At 42.1% G+C, this 19,350-nt stretch overlaps 1 protein-coding gene across 2 annotated transcripts in view; it reads right to left on the bottom strand.

The window, feature by feature from the left end:
• Positions 1-18,512, bottom strand: part of chd5 (chromodomain helicase DNA binding protein 5) — an 85,097-nt gene extending 66,585 nt beyond the window's left edge. For both annotated transcript variants that reach the window (XR_007250495.2, XM_048561541.2), the window contains exon 1: positions 18,103-18,512. Coding sequence is in view for 1 of the 2 variants with exons in the window: in XM_048561541.2 (XP_048417498.2) it covers positions 18,103-18,163 (61 nt within the window). In the remaining variant the exon portion in view is untranslated. The remainder of the gene's footprint in view (positions 1-18,102) is intronic.
• Between the last annotated feature and the right edge of the window lie 838 nt (positions 18,513-19,350).

Genomic DNA, 19,350 nt, shown 5'->3' with positions numbered 1-19,350 from the left:
AATGAGAGACTTTACAAGTTAGTTGTTGTAATTTGTCTCTTTTAATTTAAGACAACACTGAACGTTCATGGTGTGGGGGAAACGATGATGCTCCTAAACGTTGACCCAGAAACTGGTCCACGAGATCGGGTTTCCACAGTGAAAGGAAGTTATTCTGAAACGTATTGAAATACAAATAACCCTTGACAAAGAAAAGGGACAGTGGCTTTCGGAGACAGACACAGATGCACAGAGAGATAGAGAGTGACAAAAGGAATCACTGCTGTCTGAAAATATTCATTTTCTGAAGGAGGGTCTAGGCCCAAAACATCAACCTTCCAGCTCCCCTGATGCTGCTTGGCCTGCTGTGTACATTGAGCTCTACACCTTGTTATCCTTGCAACCGAATGTTTTTTTTAAATTGAAGAATTAACTTCAAATACCACATCGAATATTAGCCAAACTTAACTATCAAATATACTGACGTCAACAGCTTATTCTACTCCAACACATTTAGAAACAAAAGGAACCCAGGGTAGACTCTTATAAACTCCTCCAATGACTGGAATCCAGACTGAGCTTTTCCCACTTGATTAACTGGTAAGCTGTCCTGTTGGTTTAGCTGTCATTATGACCTGGGTAATTATCTTTACTAAAATTTTCACTCATAAAACTTGATCAATTTTTTCTTGTCATTTTAAAAAATGATATCATCCACTTTATTCTCAGGCACAGGTTCAGTTACCTTCTCAAAAGAACTTCAGCATGTCCTTATTCTCAATTTAAAGTTAAAATGGTTAATAGCACATCCCTGCTTGCAATTTCTGCTCTCCTAGGGTGAGCAACAAGCATGTAATGTCTAATGTCCTTCCCCATCACTTGTTTCAGCGCTTTGAAATTTCCAATTTCAATAATCTGTCACATATGAGTGGGTATAAAGAAAAATGATTAAAACCACATGATTGTTGTAAAACTCCAGTATTCACACTTGTTCTTTCTGGAATCAAAGCTGAAAGCTCTGCTCTGTCTAAATTCCATCCAACCAGAGGCACAAGCTGTGTGATGACTGAACATTAACTGTTCTAAGCAAAAACGACACAATACATTTCCAACACTGCAAGTTGAAGTATTTCATTTGGAGCAGCCAGCTTCAAGACATCCTGAAGTCATGAAACGTGCTATACAAATGCAAGCGTTACTTGATTTTCTTTATAAACAAACTTTTCATTGCAAACTAAAAGTTAAGTACTACAACAGTTCACAATGGTGGTCAAACAATGATTGAACAGGCAATAAATGACAACTTTATCACGCATCAGTTAAAATGTAGTCTCATTTGATTCTTTTAATGATAGTCCAGTGAAGCCTGGTTAGAGATTGGCTAACTGCCTACAAACCCTGCTGCCAGGTATGGTTCAAGATACCACATGTCCTTGTGGCACAGTGGTATTTGTCCATGCAATGTCCTCTCTAGGCCAGATAGCCCAGGTTCAAGTCCCGTCTCCTGCAGACCTGTCATAACATATCTAAACAGGTTGATCAAAAACACCTACATGTTTTTAACTCAATGAGCAAACTCGGAGGTCATCTGTTCTTCATGGTTGAGGTGTTAAATCAAGGCGCTATCTGCCTTTTCAGGGAGATGTAACAGATTTTGCGAAGAGCAAGGAGCTCTCTGCAGTGTTCTGGTCAATATACATCCTTCAACCATTATCACTAATAACACAGATTATCTGGTTGTTATTACATTACTGTTCATGGGAACTTCTTGTTCAAAATTAGTTGTCATATTTCCTACATTGCAACATTACCCACTTTTAGTAGGCTGCAAGCTCTTTGGGACATTAAGAACATGAAAGGTAAAGCAAAACCAAGTCTGCCTCTTTTAAATATGGTCCACTTCCACTCCTATGTCTTATGGTCTTATTGTACAAACACAGACTATAGCCTAAACTAATCAAAGAAAGAATTCATTCTATACATTGTACCAAAACAAAACTGCAAAAGCAATCATCAATATCTTTTGTTTAGATAAATGATCAAGAGAGTTCAGTATACAATGTTCCGAAGTTGGGTGGAGTATTTGATGTTTGTAAAATGATAGGGGGAAAGAGTGTGTGGTCCCTTTAAAAGATTATGTTTTTTAAGCTAGGTTAAGAAAACGTCTGCAGGCAGCAGCGGGTGCACACGGCTCTTGAAATTGAAACATTTTATCAAAGGGCTCTACTGTTAGCAAGCAAAGCAGCACTTTTACCAAGATAAGAGGTTTGTGAACTTAGCCAATTAATTTAAACCAGACCCTAGATACCAAAACACAACTGAATTTAAATCTGTTGGTTTTGACAACCAAGGGCCAATCCTATTGTAAGAAATTAATAGGTCAAAGGTATAAGAGAAGAGGGCATTTGAAAATCAATGAGAGAGCAAACTGTCATCTGAAGAGAAACTCACTGGTTCTCCCTGAAATCTAAGTATTCAGATTAAGCACTATCTGAATAAAGGTACTACAAGACTCTTAGTTAGTATTCCTGACACAAGAATTCGACAGAGAAAGGGGTTCCTGAATGAAAAACAGCAGAGAAGGGAAAGAACATTCTGGAAGCCTTATCCTGGCTGTTATTTGCAGAGGCTACATTTTAATTTTTTTCCTCATTACAAGAGGGACTTGTATTTATTGGAATAGCATACCATTAGAATTTTGTTTTATTCAGGAATAGTTAGTAGATAAGGGGGGTGGTGGGATGCTTGGTTTGTTAGTAGTCCTGTTAATTTGTTCACTGTTAGAGCTAGATAAATAAATTGTTGCTTATAAAGTGAGTATCAGGGATTTCTTTCATTTAACCTTTCCTTTGTAACATATTAGGGGCGAGAGACAGGTTACACTTTTCACATTTCCTTTAACAGATTACAAGGCAAGGGGAGTTTTTCTGGGTGTTTCAGTTTTTAATTATCAGAGGTCTCAAACACTCCTCCGTAACAATAACCAAGTGTTACAGACAGCAAGTTACAGGCTAGGATTCAATCAAGGGGCTCAGATTCAATGCAGCTGATAGAAGATGGCGCTCTCACTGAAAAAGTTGTAAATCAATGTATAATATGCTTAATATTTTACAGCCAGATTGTTTTCTTCAAAAGTAAAAGTTAACAGTGTTCAAAATGATTTAACTCCCACACTTCACACCATCCCAGGATATCCAGTAACAGGCTCCAATACTCACGGGTCAACACAGGATAAGTTAAAAAGTAAAGCAGCCTCTATATTGACTGATTCATGGGGAAGGAACAGCAAGGGTTAAATACAAGGTCCATCTACATTGTCCCATCAAACATGCCCAGTACAGGTGCAGCATATTTTGGTTAACCCTCATTAATACAGTTCCTACATGGAAATATTTATTCTTACAGACTATGTACAATTGATATTTATAAATCAATTCCTTGAATGTCATAGACAAAAGTTAATCCTCATTTTTATGGATGATTCCTTTATTGTTTTAAGCTACATTTCTAATGTGAAGAGTAAATTTCTTTCTCACTTCTAATTGGATGACCCTTTGCATGGTTTATGACCCGAGAATTGATCACCTATCCCCCAGCAATCTCTATTGCTCAAGGCTGCACTATGATTATCGATTTCGCTATTGGACCACAGAGCCCATACTTAACTAGATTTTCCAGATGTAGCATTGTCTAGAGGGCTCAGCAGTTCTTTTGTTTAATTCTAATTGGGAGCTCCAAATTCTCAAGAAATTTACACAAACGAAAAGGCAGCCATAGTCTGATAGGATGAGGGATGAGAAAGAACGTCAATACAGCAACATGGCTCAGGCCGTTAGATTGTCAATAGCAGAAGATAGTACCTGGCTCAAGGTCAGAATGATGCAGGCAGCATTTGCTGATGGATTACTGCGATGACAAGCTATTTTGTTACTGTGCTTAACATCAATGACTCACTTAGCAACATACCTAGGAATTGTCTGCAACTATCAGCATGGGCTAAGTCCAACTGTGAATATTCATTTCTTCTCCATTTTGCTGCTATCCAGTGCATTAGCATCCAACCACATGCAGTTAACTGACTAATTGGTAAATACTTAAAGTGAGGATTAGATGCTAGCAATTGGCTACAATAGCCCCAGTACTCAAAGTAAACAAAGGGCTCCTATCATGCAGTGGTGGTGTTCTTACTCCTGGACTAGGAGGCCCAGGTTCATGTCCCACCTGTTCTAGACATATGTAATAACATCTCAGGGCTATTGTGGCACAGTGATAATGTACCAAAGTCTGAATCAGGAGGCCTGGGGTCAAGTCTCAACTGCTCCAGAAATATGTAATAACATCCCCAAACAGGCCAATTAGAAATGTCTGTCTGCAAGCCAACATACTTTTGAGCCTGTTGGTAAAAAATAAGACAGAAAGCAAGAGTGCGTTTTGATTGTTGCATTTAGTTTGCTTGCTTACCTGCTAGAATAGTGTGTAACATGGTTGTCAGAAACAGACATCACTGACAGAGAGACACTAGCAACTCAATAGGAGGGCAATCATCAAGGCTGGTTTGACCAACGGTCAACATTCCAAACCAGCACAAGAAAACAAACTAACCAAAAAGGAGGAGGGCAAAGAGCAAGGGACATCCAACCATCTTCCACAGAAACAGGAGAATAAGCACTGGACATTGTGTAGGGCAGGAGAGAGAAACATGAAATGGAAAAAAGGCAAAAAGCAAGAGGAGGAGAAAGAGAAGATGAAAGCTGAAACCGAGGAAGAAAAGAGAAAATTAGGTGGTCAGTAACAAGGACAAAAACAACTGGCATTTATAAAACATTTTTAAAATACCTCCCAAACTAGTTTAATGGCCAAGGAAATACATTTGTAGGGTCAATGAGAACTAAATATGGATTCTGGATCATGGTCATTGTCCATGGGGTACAGAGTTCATTTCAGTCTCTCCTGTTGAGGGTCATTATTAAAAACATAACAGAACAAAAACCAGAGATAATGGGAACTGCAGATGCTGGGGGGTCTAGGCCCGAAAGGTCAGCTTTTGTGCTCCTGAGATGCTGCTTGGCCTGCTGTGTTCATCCAGCTTCACACTTTATTATACAGAATAAAAACCAATGAAGTCACTAGCAGAGAGTATGGGGGAGGGATGCATGTATGGGGTAAGTAAGGGCTGTGCCTTCAGTTATTGGACAGCCAATCACCATTCTCTGTACAGACTCTCAGGATGAATGGCTGCCCCCACAACATGCTTGGCAGCATTTGGCAACAGTGCTGGTATCTCCAGGTGACGAGAAAATTTAGAAGCACTTAAAACTTGTGGCTCTTTCAAATGTACATTGAAACAAAAAATAGTCTGCCGTACTAATTATCTTCTGCCAGGTTAGAAAGATGAGTTGTAGAGCAGAATAGCTAGCAGTCAGAGGATAGCAAATAATATTCAGTCAGAAATTCAGTCACTTTACAATTTGTAGTTTCTTGTGCAAAGATAAAAATGTTATAATGGAATTACGGTCTCAACCTAGATACTAATCCAAGTGTGGAGAGACAAGGGAACTGCCCTCCAATCCATATCCGAAAATAATGCACAACATCATGAGGCATTGTCTTCATAGAGGAATGGAGCCTATTTTGTAATTTAAAAACTCCACATTTGGAACTTGACAAAATGCTCACAAAAAGATGTTGTAAACACTTGCCACATCACTCAAATTGTGGAAAGGTGAGAAGTAGATCATATGTGGGATCAGGCTACTTGAGTCATTAGCATTTCCTATGTCAATGTCATGAAAATGTGGCAAACATTTCTTGCACAAATGCAGCAGAATGATAGCGACAGAATTCACAAGCACAGCATGGCACATGAAACAACAATTTTCACTATATAGCACTTCTTCATAGGAAAACATCCCACCCAAGGCATTTCATAGGACCATTATCAAATAAAATTTGACACCAAACCATACCAGGGGATGTTAGAACAGGTGATTAATCCTCAGCGTTAGAACAGCCTGGATTAGAGGAAAGGCAGAGGGGTTTAGTCACAGCTAACTCCAGATATGGCCACCAATGGTGAGGCAATTAAAATTGGAGCAATTAAAAATCGTGGAAGGTTTGAGGAGGCAGACAATTATAGAAAGAGCCATGGAAGGCTTTGAAAGGAGGATGAATTATACACTGATTTTGCAAAGGAGGCTAGATGGTCCATCATGGGTTTACCAGTTCTTTGGTAAAGCCACTAAGATAATTTGACTTTACTACTTTTTCCCCCCAAAAGCCCTGTAATTTATTTTTCCAAACCATCCAGCATTTATCCAGTCCTTTTTTGAGAATTTAAAAGGTCAAGACCTTGACAGACAACAAACCAGTTTGCGTCAGCAAACACTCAGTCAGGAGTCTCACTTCTGATGGATAGGGAAAGCTGTACTGCAGCAATACAATGCCTCAGCGAGGCCACATCTGGAGCAGTGTGTACAAGTCTGGTCTACTTATATGAAAGAATAACAGCTCTTCTGCCATCAGGGCAGAATCACAAGAATATCATATTTCTCTACCTTTGAGACAGGATCCTGGATTCAAGTCCCATCTGCTCCAGAGGTGGGTCATCATACATCTGAACAACCTGATTAAAAATACCGATAATTGCCGAATCATCAAAGCAGTTTAAAGAAGAAAACCAAAAGAACTGCGGATGCTGTAAATCAGGAACAAAAGCAAAGTTGCTGGAAAAGCTCAACGGATCTAAACATGCTGAGCTTTTCCAGCAACTTTGTTTTTGTGTAGTTTAAACAAGGTTCAGTTGACTCATTCCTGGGTTGAAGAGTGCATCTTACGAAGAAAATGTAGGTTGGACTTGTACTCATTGGAGTTCAGAAGAATGAGAGGTAATTTAGTTGAAATATACAAGATCCTGAGAGGACTTGGCAGGGTAAAGATAATGAGAATGTACCCTCTTGTTAAGGTAACTAGAACTAAGAGACACAGGATAAAAATACTGTGGTAAAAGAAACACTAAAAACTGAAATTGTTTCATGAGATGTAGGCAGTGACTATTGTCCATTCCTCAGAGTGATTCTCATTGCTGTGCGCCTGGTATCACATGTAGGCCAGACCAAGTAAGGACGGTTGGCTTCCTGTCCCAAAGAACATCAGAGAGTCAGTTGGGTTTCTGCAACAATCAATGACAGTTTTACAGTCACCATTACTGAGACTAGCGGTCACTGAAATTAAATTTGACCAGTTGCCACAGTCGGCATTTAAACCAATGTCCCCAGAGCATTAGCCTGGGATTCTGGATTCCTAATCATGTGACATTATCACTACATCATGGTCTTCCCTTTGGACAAGCTGAGATGTTTGCCTTGTGCTCATCAGGACAGACTCACAAGAATACAAACTTCACAGGAACAACACTTATATTGCATGGGAAAATGCGTGCTGACTGATCAGCAAGTGAACTCTTGATCAATTGAGGCGTTGCTGAGGATAATGCATCAGGAGGCATTTATTCCCAGGCTTTCAGTCTAAACTCAAAGTAGGCTGGTCAACACTGGCTGGTTGAGGTGTTTAAGAATAAGAGTTTTTTGTCTCTTTCAAAGGGATGGTAGTCCATGGAAACTTTCCCCAAAAGGCACTGACGGCTGGTTCTTAAAGTTATTAAAGGCTGAGTTAGATAGAAGGTTAGGGACAGACAGGAAAGTGTAGTTGAGACCATAAACAGATCAACCATGATCTTACTGCATGGCTGTGCAGGGTCAAAGGGCTGAATGGCTTCCTCCAGCCCTCAAGTGCTACATATAAACTACTATGTCCCTCAGCAACTTACTATGGTAAAAAAGTAGTACATCTTATGCTCCAGATGCCAGCCACCACCCAATGTATCAGCCTAGCTCACACATTAAAAAAAGCCTGCAGATGGAAACTGGGACTGCTCACTCAAAGATCCGTGGCAGCAACACATCCTAGAATCAAGGGACAGCTGGCACTAATATCAGCAGTCGTGTTGCAGGAAATGCAGCAGCTAATTGTATGCCACAAGCCTGCAATAACATGATAATGTCTGGATATCTGTCCTAGTGGTGGTGGTCAGGGAGTAGATATTAACCAGGACACCAGAGAAAACTCCCCCATTCATCTTCAAATAGTGCGTCTTCTCCATCTCACCAAGAGGACAGATACAACTTCAGTTTAAAGGCAGCTTTAAGAGGAGGATTTCTGGTGATGCAGCACTCTCTCAGATACTGCAGCATCAGGCTAGATTTTCTTCTCAAGCCTTTAGAACGGGGACTTAAAAGCACAACTATCTGACACGGGGCAAGAATGTGAACAACTGAGCCACAAATGCTATCATTTAAGGTTTTAAAGAGCTGGGTTACACAGGGCAAAATTAACATCAGTCTCAATTTTCTCACGTGTTCTGGGTTAGCTGATCTCGGCCACAGATTGGAGGATTACTGCAACCAGCTTTAAGGCCCGTGTGATATGGAGTGATGGCAGGAGAAGAGAAATGAGGGTGAAAAGATTAACAGCCCGATTCCATCTCGCACTGACTACCCTGCCTGACAAATATAGGTGAAAGGATGTTGTGTGGAGGTCCGATGCCCGTCTGGTCAAATAGACTGCACAGCTTCACACATGAATAACAACCGTATAAAACAAGGGTCCCAAGACCACCCAGGAAGGCCTCACTGCTTTAAGAAAGATAGTGCTGGAGGTTAAATTTGGGAGTCAAATCTGAATTTGTCACAGCACTTCAGACAGCACTAAAGTGTTCCTGCTTGTAGCTGGCTCAGGAAATAGTAAATCCTTATTAGAGGTTGAGGGGTATGGTTTGGGAGTTGCTAATTGCACATCTTCCAATCTAGGAGTGAAAAAAAAGACTAAACAGACTCAGTGAGTTTCACACCTCGCTCTCAGTACAACTGGAGAAGCAACAAGAACCTCACACCTTCTTGCAAGCGTTGCGACTTTTTGTTTGTCTGGAGCCAGAATTTGCGTGTCAACTAAACAGACAGGGCACCTTGCCACGTCATATCCAAAGAAGATCTCAAAGGCAATTGCAGGAACCTATTAACTGAGTAGCTGATGCTTAAACTAGTGTTTAACTTAGGTCCTCTAATAGTTCAGCTGACACATGCAGGCGGAAAAAAATGACTGCGAATGCTGAAAATTGGAAACAAAAAATAGAAGTTGCTGGGAGAACTTAGCAGGTCCGGCAGCATCTGTGGAGAGTAAGCAGAGTTAACATTTTGGGTCTCGTGACCTTTCTACTGAATTGGGGGGGAGGGGCAGACGAGGAAGAGTAAACAATAGATGGAGAGAGCTCAGAGAGATAGGGCAATAGTTGGACACTCGAATGTGTAAAGATCAGCCTGGGGGAATCACCAGCTGTTGATTAGGATCATTTGTAGCTGATAATGGGACGGCTGTGGTAGCAACCCATGTGATGACAAGGCCTAGTGTGTGGCTGGGGGGTTGGGCCGAGGACATGGGAGAGAGTGCTCAGGACCTAAAATTATTGAACCTGATATTGAGTCCTGAAGACTGCATGATCCCCAAGTGAAAAATGAGACGCTGTTCTTTTAGCTTGCATGTAGCTTCACTGGAGCACTGCAGCAAGCTCAAAACAGCGATGTTGGCCAGGGAACGTGGTAGTGTGCTGAAGTGGCAGGCAACACAAAGCTCAGTGTCATTTTTGCAGACAGAACACAGGTGTTCTGCAAAGTGGTCACTGGTCTGTGTTTTGTCCCCCCCACCCCATGTACAGGAGACCACATTATGGGCAGCTAACACAGTAGATTAGACTGAGTGACAGAGATAATAGGAACTGCAGATGCTGGAGAATCTGAGATAAACAAGGTGTAGAGCTGGATGAACACAGCAGGGCAAGCAGCATCAAAGGAGCAGGAAGGCGGACGTTTCGGGCCTAGACCCTTCATGTGACATGAAGGTAAATTGCTGTTTCATCTGGAAGGTACCTGAGCTTTGGATGGTGATGAGGGAGGAAGTAAACAGGCAGGTGCTACAGCTTCTTGGATTGTATAGGATGGTGCTGGGAGTGAAGGAGGAACGGACTATGCAGAAGACCTACATGGGAGGAAAGGGGAATGCGTGTCTTCCCACTGGAGGTGGCAGAAACAGTAGCAGAGGCTCAGCAGCAGGTCTTGGATACCTCCCATCTCCTCCTGGTCCGCAACCCCACGATGGAACACAAGTCTATTGTCCAATGTCAATAGCCCCGTATCATCTGGTGATATCCCACTGCCACCATGCGGTAGTCCTCCAACCCCACATCGCCCACTTCTATTTCCTTCTCAAAATCCACAAACCTGTTTGGGAAAACCCATCGTTTCTGCCTGCTTCTGCACTGCAGGATTCATCTCTTCCTACCTAAACTCAATGCTTTCTCCCCTTGTCCAGTTACTTCCCACTTGCATCCATGATTCTTCTGATGATTTCCATCAGTTTCAGAATTTCCAGTTTGCAGGCTCCAGCCACTTCCTCTTTACTATGGGCATGCAATTCCTTCACACATCTATCCCCCGTCAGGTCTCAGGGCTCTCCACTTCTTCCCGCAAGAAAAGGCCTAAACCGCCCCATCCTCCTCTACCTGACCAAGCTCGTCCTCACTTTGAACAACTTCTTTAATTCCTCTCATTTTTTTTCAGGTCAGACGGGTGGCCATGGGTACCCACATAGGCCCCAGTTACGCCAGTCTGTTTGTGAGTTACGTGGAGCATCCCTTATTCTAGTCTTACTCCGGTCCCCACTTATAACTCTTTCTCCACTACATCAATGACATCATCAGCATTGCTTCCCTCTCATCCCAAATCAGAAAAGTATCTGTTTCGCTCCCAATTTCCACCTGGTCCATTTCTGACTCTCCATTCCCTTCCTCCACATCTCCATTTCTGTTTCTGGGGAGAGGCTAGCTACCAATAACCACAACAAACCCACTGACTCCCAAAGTTACCTTGACTATACATCCTCACAAACTGCTTCCTGTAAAGACTCTGTTCCGTTCTCCCAGTTCCTACATCTCCATCACATCTGTTCTGACGGTGCCAACTTCTACAAGGAGCTTCCAAAATATCCACCTTCTTTCCCAACATTGTGGTTGATAGCACCCTTAACCGGTCTGACCCATCTCCTGTACTTTGGCCCCCATCCCTCTCTTCTCTCCGACAACATCAATAGGATCCCCGGGTCCTCACTTACCACCCCTCCCGCCATCCACATTCAAAGGATCATTCGTCACCATTTCTGCCACCTACAGCAAGATGCCACCACCAGGAACAAATTCCCTTCCTTGCCCTCGTCAGCATTCTGCAGGAACTTATCCTGCTGGGACACTGTGGTCCATTGCTCCAACACTTCCAATACCTGTCCACAGCCACTTCCCATGTAATTGCAGAAGGTGCAACACCTGCCCACTTAATTCCTCCCTCCTGTCGCAAGTCCCAGACACATCCTCCAGATGAAGCAGCAATTTACCTGCACTTCACTCAATCTAGTCGACGATGTTCATTGCCCACGATGCAGTCTCCTCTACATTGAGGAGACAAAACACAGACTGGGTAATCACTTTGCAGACCACCTACACTCTCTACAGAGAAATGACCCTGGGCTTCTGGTAGCCTGCCACATCAAGACATGACTGCGTTCCCTGGCAATTTCTGTCTCCGGCTTACTGCAGCGCTCCATCAAAGCTCAGCACAAGCCGGAAGAACAGCATCTCATTTTTCACTTGGGGATCCTGCAGTATTCAGGACTCAGTATCAAGTTCAATAATTTTAGGTCCTGAGCACCTTCTCCTATGTCCTTACCACAATTCCTCATATACCAGGCCTTGTCATCACATGGGCTGCTACCACAACCATTCCCAATGTCAGCTACAAATGGTTCTAATTAACAGTTGTTGAGTCCCCCCAGGCTGATTTTTACGCATTCCTTTGTCCAACTATTCTTCTCTTTCTCTGGGGTCCAACACCCACCTATCATTTACTCCTCCCCCTTGCATTCAACACATCTTGAGCAACGTTTTCCTAGCTATAATCAGTTCTGAAGAAAGGTCACTGGACCCAAAAACGTTAACTCTGCACAAACGCTGCCAAATCTACTGAGTTTTCCCAGCAATTTCTGTTTTCGTTGTAGTGCATACACATGGTAGCAGTTTGGGCCGCACAGTAGGAAGTTTCAAATACCACCACCTTGCCCAGTGAAGCAAAAGCCTGAAAATTTAAAATATTCATCCCCACTTTTAAAAGTCCTCCAGAGCTTCAGTCCCACTATCTGTAACCATCTCCTGGACTGCAATCCCTCACAACTCCGCCTTTTGCCCACTCCCTACGTCAATAGGGCCTTCAGCTGCCTAGGCCTTAAACTCTGGCAATCCCTCTGAAAACATCTTCACTCTCTGTTCTGCTTTAAGACAATCTTTAAAATCTACCTCTACCACCAAACACGTCACTTTTATTTCCTGATTATGGTCTTGTAAGGGGGCCTGAACATTTTAGGTTAAAAGTGCCAGAAAAATACAAATTATTGTTGGGTGAGTACATTTCAGCCAAACAGCAATGCCTCAGGAAGAAAACAACACATTCATTGGAATCTATACAATACTGAGCAAAAGGTTGAGAGAACATCAGTAAAATTGTGAACGTAAGATGATTTGCACTGTGTAGCGGGCCTTTAAATAAGGCATCTTGCAGCTAGCTAAAACCACAGTGCCATACTGCACCCTGGAGAAGTATTAATGGAAACCATTACTCAACTTACTCCATTAGCTCCCCAGGAATCAACAGACACTAATTGACCTCTCATTCCTTGCCCAAATATTTGTTATGTCTACCTCAGTCCACGTACGATCATAGTGGAAAGTCATTCAGATCAACTTCAGAACTACATCCAACCTTGTTCTCACCCAAAACTCTCACATACCTCCTCCCCAATGGCTGCTGGAGCTTAGGTACACCAGCTCAAAAAGTACTATTGAAACTCTCTTGCCTTTATCTCAAGGGGCCTACAACACAAATAGCATGACATTAAGACTCATTTCTGGTCAGACCCCAGCCACTGTACTGCTTTCAATCTCGAGCACCTAAGGAAAGATGTTTTAATCTTGAGGTGGGTGCGGTGAAAATTCACGGGAATTACACCGGTGCTTAGGTGAGGACTCCCTTGAGAATAGATTTTATAGACTAGGCACCTGTTCTCTCAAGTTTTAAAAATTACATGACAATCTGATAAGGGATTTAAATGACAGAATTTGATAGGATGAGTAGGGAGTAACTAATTCCTCTTGGGGGGAGAGAGACCAAAACAAGGGGCCATAAAATTAAGGCTAGACTGTTATGAAGTATAAGCAGAAAGTATCCTCCCATACACTTCAAATGGAAAACTGAACCTTAATTCTCCAAAAGGCTGTATTTACTGGAGGACATTATAAGTGTTCATCACTAAGACTGACCGTCATCACCAAAAAAAAGTCTATCAAGAAATATGGAGCAAATAGAGTTCAGGCAAAGTTCATTCATTGTCATAGAGATGTAAATCACAGAAGCAAACCCTTTGGTCCAACTTTTCCATGCCAACCAGATATCCTAAATTAATCTGGTTCCATTTGCCAGCATTTGGCTTGTATCCCTCTAAACCCTTCCTATTCATATACCTATCCAAATGCCTTTTAAATGTAGCTTTGAGCCACACATCCAGAGATTATCTTTCCAGTTCTCCTTCCTAATTTGGTGCCTGGTTCAATGTACTGATGATGCAGTAGCTGTTTTCTTGTCCTACCAAAGGCATTACTGCATACATGAACCACAACACCTTCTCTCCTACCCTTCCATTGTACGTGCCTCTCCAGCCCTAAACAAACATCCCATACCCTGGCAATGGACAGGCAACTCAGTTGTTCTTTCCAGACAGAGTCAATTCCACTGATCATATTGTCTATTACCACCACTATATTCCCTTTGCCTCCCCCCCCATACAAATGGCTGCCTGTAACATGGTTCCATGCTGGCTAGCTCATCCACCCTGCAATTCCTGTTCTTGACCAAACAGTTTCTGAACTTCAAGCCTATTGGAGAACTGCAAAGGCTTAAGCTCCTGCAGTGTGATCAGAACAGCAGCTAGATTCCACTGTTCTCACCAGTGATCAAATCAAAAGACCCTATCCTAAGGGAGTGTGGCCAATTCCTGACACAAAATATCCAGGTAACTATCCCCCTTCCTGGTGTGGAGCAGTGTCGGCAGCTCAGCTCCAGATGAAGCTCATCAAGTTGCAATCATATATTACAGGAGTTTACCCTGGATCACATCAGTTCACAGGAGCTCCCACAAGCCATAACCATAGCACATTATCTGTATTGCCAACATTAATTAACTTAATTATTTTAAACTTATTTTCTTTGCCAGTCGTTCCTGAACTATTTTCAACCCTGCGAATAGAAAGAAACCTTAACCACTTACCTGATACTCACCAAACAGCTAGCTTTTCCCTTGAAGTAGAGCAAGAATCAATTCCTACAGGCTGAAAATGTTAGAAAAAGCAAAGGAGTCCATCTTTCTACTAACTCTTTCACTAACCCAACTCCCAGCTGAAAGTTGTGCTGAGTTAGTTCAAGTCCATGTACAGGAAAATAAAAACATCTAAGCTTATTTCCTTCATTAACTAATCTGTTACTCCCAGTGGACAGATACATATCCTGCTTAAGTCTGAATGAAATTTAGAATTTAAACAGTAAATTTCACTTAAGTATTTAAAACTTAAGTATTTCAAACAGATTTTATCATATGATTAGATTACTCTTATTGACAAAACTATCAGCATTCTGTACCGAATTGCATTCAGTGGCAAGTCACACGGAGATGCAAAGATCAAACTATATGAGGGCAGCAGATGAACCTGCCCCTCAAAGTCTCCAAATCACCCAGAAAAATTCATTCACAGCAGCAACAAGAGAAAAGCCATCCTTTTAGAAAGACGGGAAGGAACTGTTGAGAAGTTAAACCTCCACTCACAAGCCACTTCTCTCTTATGCTTGCTGCTGTGAGCTGACCAGAGGCAGGCACATCAAAAACAAAGACAGGAGCAACATGTGAATGGAGGAGCAAAAGCTAATGTTCCTGGATTTAGCCAAGGCATAGGGCCACCTTTAGTAAAAGGTGCAGCTAGGCCAGGTTGATGGGGTGTACACTTTAGTTGAGGTTAGGCTGGAGAATGGGGGTGCCATCAGAAAGTCCATGGATGGAGTTAGGGGCTACCTTTTGCCGAGGCCAAGGTCAAGAGTCTTTGAGGTGGGAGTGGGTGAGCAGAAGAACGGCTCTAACCACATGGAGTGAAGGAGGTTGCAATGGAAGAGAACAATATTAAAAACTTGTCCACATAGGTGTTCTCAGCTGCCTGGGATCAAGGAAACTTTAAATCAGAGGCAACAACTCCACAAAAGACATTAACGCTGCCATGGATGAAGTCAGAAAAAACTTTAGGATCCAAGATTATGAACACATCAGCCTAAGCAAAACAAATCATCAAAGCCTGTAGGATGCTCAGCTACAGGACGCATTCAACATAATGGTCAAATTATAGAGGCTGCAGTCAGACCACACCCCGAATGCTGTGCAGGCTATAACATCTACTTAGATAATAACATGATATTGTGCATAGTTCTGATCTATTAATATTGATTAATAGAAGGGAAGAAAAACTATCTTCCGCATCCAATTTGGGCCTATGTCACTTCAATCTCACAGTGACATGAAATTTGGAAACAGCCTATAAGCCTCTCGACTAAATGAAACACTGCAACAGGTGAAGGCAGCAGCCCATCACCACAATGTTTATGTATAAAATACTTTTAATGTAATAGAACATCACAAAGTAATAAAACATCTCATTGGAGCCTGAAGTAAAGTTAGATATTAAGCAACACAAAGCAGATCCCAAAAGCTTGGATTCAAGGAATATCTCGAAGCAGTGAGAGCACTCAGGGACTTGGAAGCCGCAGGCAAAACTACTAATTAAGGCACAATTAAAATTGGGGATGCCAGCAGGGCAGAATATAATATGAGGATTGTGGGGTTGGAGAGGATTGCAGAGATAAACCAATAAATTCTGGCCCTACCCAGAAATAGCAACATAAATTGAAAATAAAACATGTTAATGAAGAACAGGATGGTCTCAGTGTTCTGACCAATATTCACATTTCAACCAAAATAATTAAAAACAGCTTATATTATATTGCTGTTTGCGGAACATAGACGTGTACAATTTTGCTACCATATTTTTAAAAATATAGCACTGAGACTTTTAAAAGAAATGCTTCGCTGGCCGAGGTGAAGGGTCTGCGTGGGGCGATATCAATGCATATCCTTCTAAGAGATTTGTCTCAGGTTCTGCTGCAAAGTATGCACGTGTGGGGCATCCATGTATTATTCGGTGTCCATGTAATGGGACACATCATACAAGGTCACACCAAAAGTAAATCACTCATGGTCAAGATTCACATCTAAAGAATGATCATTTGGGTGAAGTGCCAAAAAATGGGGGTGGTGGGGAAATCAATGGCCCTCGCTTGAGATATGTCACCATACGTAGTGAAGAATTCAGGGAAGAGGGCAGAAAAATAAACTTTGGAAGCAGCCCAGCACAGCCTCCGGCCATGCAGTGGGGTGGAGCAGCTGCAGCAGCAGCACTATACCCTGGAACAGCTGAGACAAAAGATACAAATAATTGCTACATGTCAGCACGCCTCAACCTAACCTGACAGCCATTCGCAACTGACCAATCACCAAGCCAGACATTCGCCGACAAGCCAATGGGAGGTCAAAGCAGGGGGCGGGGCTCCTATCGCTAGCAGGGTAGGTTGCGGCCGGCTTTGTGACGTCATAATGGGCCTGCTTTGAATAATATTTTCTCGTCATGGGGGAGGAAGAGGGGCAGCTGATGGGGGGAAAACAAACCACAAATCATTCAGTACAGGCCCCAAACTCTCCCACTCCCCATGAAAAAGTTTGCTCACAGAACTTTTCCCATTGAAAAAACTTCTCCAGAAATGCAATGCAAGAATTGCTTTTCAAATAAGAGACTGGCCGTAGAATCCCCAATCCTTGAAAAAAAATTGTGTATAGAAATAAACGGGATATATTAAGTTTCATTTGCTGGTTTAAAAAATCTATCCAGTAAACCTAACAGGTATCGTCCATGGAAAAAAGACTAGTGTTGGAATCAATAACTGGCATCCCAAGATTAAAAAATATCATCCAATAAAGCACTGCTGTGTTTAAACAGATCACTGTAAAAAAAAACGCAGCATCCGATTTTGACGACGCTAATTCAAACTTGGGATTTTGCTTTCTGGATAGAAAGCAAGATCACAGGTTGATGTGCTACAGGAGTAATTCAAAGGTCGCTGGGTATGAACACTGTTTTCTGCAGAGATCCAGATATGATCTGTAAATACGACCAATGCAACAAATCAAAATGGACTATGAAAGCACACATGGAAAATTACAATAAGATTTTAAAATGTACATGATTTAAGCCACGAATGTCAAATAATGCTAAACATGGATTTAGAGGGGTTTGACGAATTATTTTTTGTTGCTGCAATGAAATGGTTTGATTACGATGTTTTCAACAGCCACCCTCCCATTAGGAAGCGTTTTGAAAGACACGAGTCAAAACATTTTTTCCTCTCGCAAGATTATTAAAAACCAAACAATTCGTAATGAATATGCATCAGATCCTTTTCTTGGTCCAGACCCGCGCCATTGGTAGCTTCGAACACAAAGTGTCTCCGGCGGCTGCAAGGGAGCGGAGGGGGAAACCGGAAAAACTTGCGAAATAAGCCGACAAGAAGCCCCTGAAAGGCGGCTTCCCGCGGCCCCCGCTCCCACTCCTCCTCCTCTTCGTCACACACTTTCTGCAGACACTCCCGGGCTTGGCCAAATACTGAAGTTACCGGCGTTTGCTGCTAGGCTGTAGGTCCTGTTCAAATGTATATATGTTCTTGTGTATATTACATATAAAGGGAATTGCTGCTTGGTTTCCTCGTCTTTTTTTCCACCGACAACTTAAGCATGAAAATTATTGTTAATGAGATCTACATCAACACCTACCTGGGGCTCCCTCATCGTTTTCCATCCCGTCCTCCTCATTGCCAAAAGATGCCGGCATCATTGAATGTTAAACTAATGTATTTTTTTAAAGAGAGATATGGGGGGGGGGTCACAGAAGATTCACATTAAAATCCTGAAAAGGTGAGATTTTAACCAGAGGAAGGAAAATGCAAATAAGGAAGATTTTTAAATTAATAAAATACAGGAGGAAAAGTCCTTGTTGGGTTTTTAAAAAAAAGGTAGGAGCCGGGTGGAGTGACTATATTGACAGATTTGTCAGGGTGAGGTGGAAAAATGGCCGCCACACACCAACAAAAAAATCTCCTCAGCCCCCCGCCTGAAAAAAATCCAAAAAAAGACAGAAAGAGGGGAGAGAAAAATTGGAACGCACATGCCCAGTTGTGACGTCTCGTCTGGTCGCCCCGGTAACCATACATCCCATAATGATCGCTAACCTGCTAGTTATGGTTGTGGTTAACCAGGTTTTGGTGCTAGTGGAATCTGCTGTGTGGGACAGGGGTTGGTGGTGCAAGGGGGCGGGGAAGGGAAGAAGTTTTAGTGCCTGTCTCTATTACTGTTGAAATATTCCCTAATTACTTTGAACTTTTTACTCAAATGTATAGAAGGGTTAAAAACATGCAGTGCACATTGATGCTGCAGATATTTATCTTTAAAAGCACAGTGCAACTCTTCATGGCTTTATAACTGACTCAACTCATCTGGTTGAACAACTATTTTGCCAAGACATTTAGCAGATCTTTGAGGGATTCTTCGAAAATAATGAGACGGCAGGAGTCACTAGGCAGTATGCATTTCTGCAGGGGGTCATATTGTCAGTGAGAGCCCTCTGTGAGATTATTTTCACTGAATATATCCTGCATACATTCCTATCATTTCCAAATCAAATCCAAGCAGCATCATTAATATCCATAACATTGGCACCCGCCTTTTGCAGTTTCAATGGCATTTTTGATTCTGCTTGACTGGTGTGTTGACCAGAATACTTGACATAGGTGACATACAGTCAGTGAGATTACAAGAATTAATTTGCACCATATTACTAGAAAATAGCATTATGGTATACACAGCACATTGTGGTGCAAGGCCTTTGAACTCAACAACCTAACTTTTTATTCTCTAGAGATAAACATCCAATTACTCTTTCAACTCAAATTTCCTGATTTGCAGCTTTTTTTGACAATCTATTCCACAACCTGTTCAGCTATTGCAAGATCCTGTACTTATTCT

This window comes from Stegostoma tigrinum, chromosome 28 (assembly GCF_030684315.1).
Source record: "Stegostoma tigrinum isolate sSteTig4 chromosome 28, sSteTig4.hap1, whole genome shotgun sequence".
Lineage (NCBI taxonomy): Eukaryota > Metazoa > Chordata > Chondrichthyes > Orectolobiformes > Stegostomatidae > Stegostoma > Stegostoma tigrinum.
Note: the sequence above shows the minus strand (reverse complement) of the source record. Positions and strands in the feature narration are given on the sequence as shown.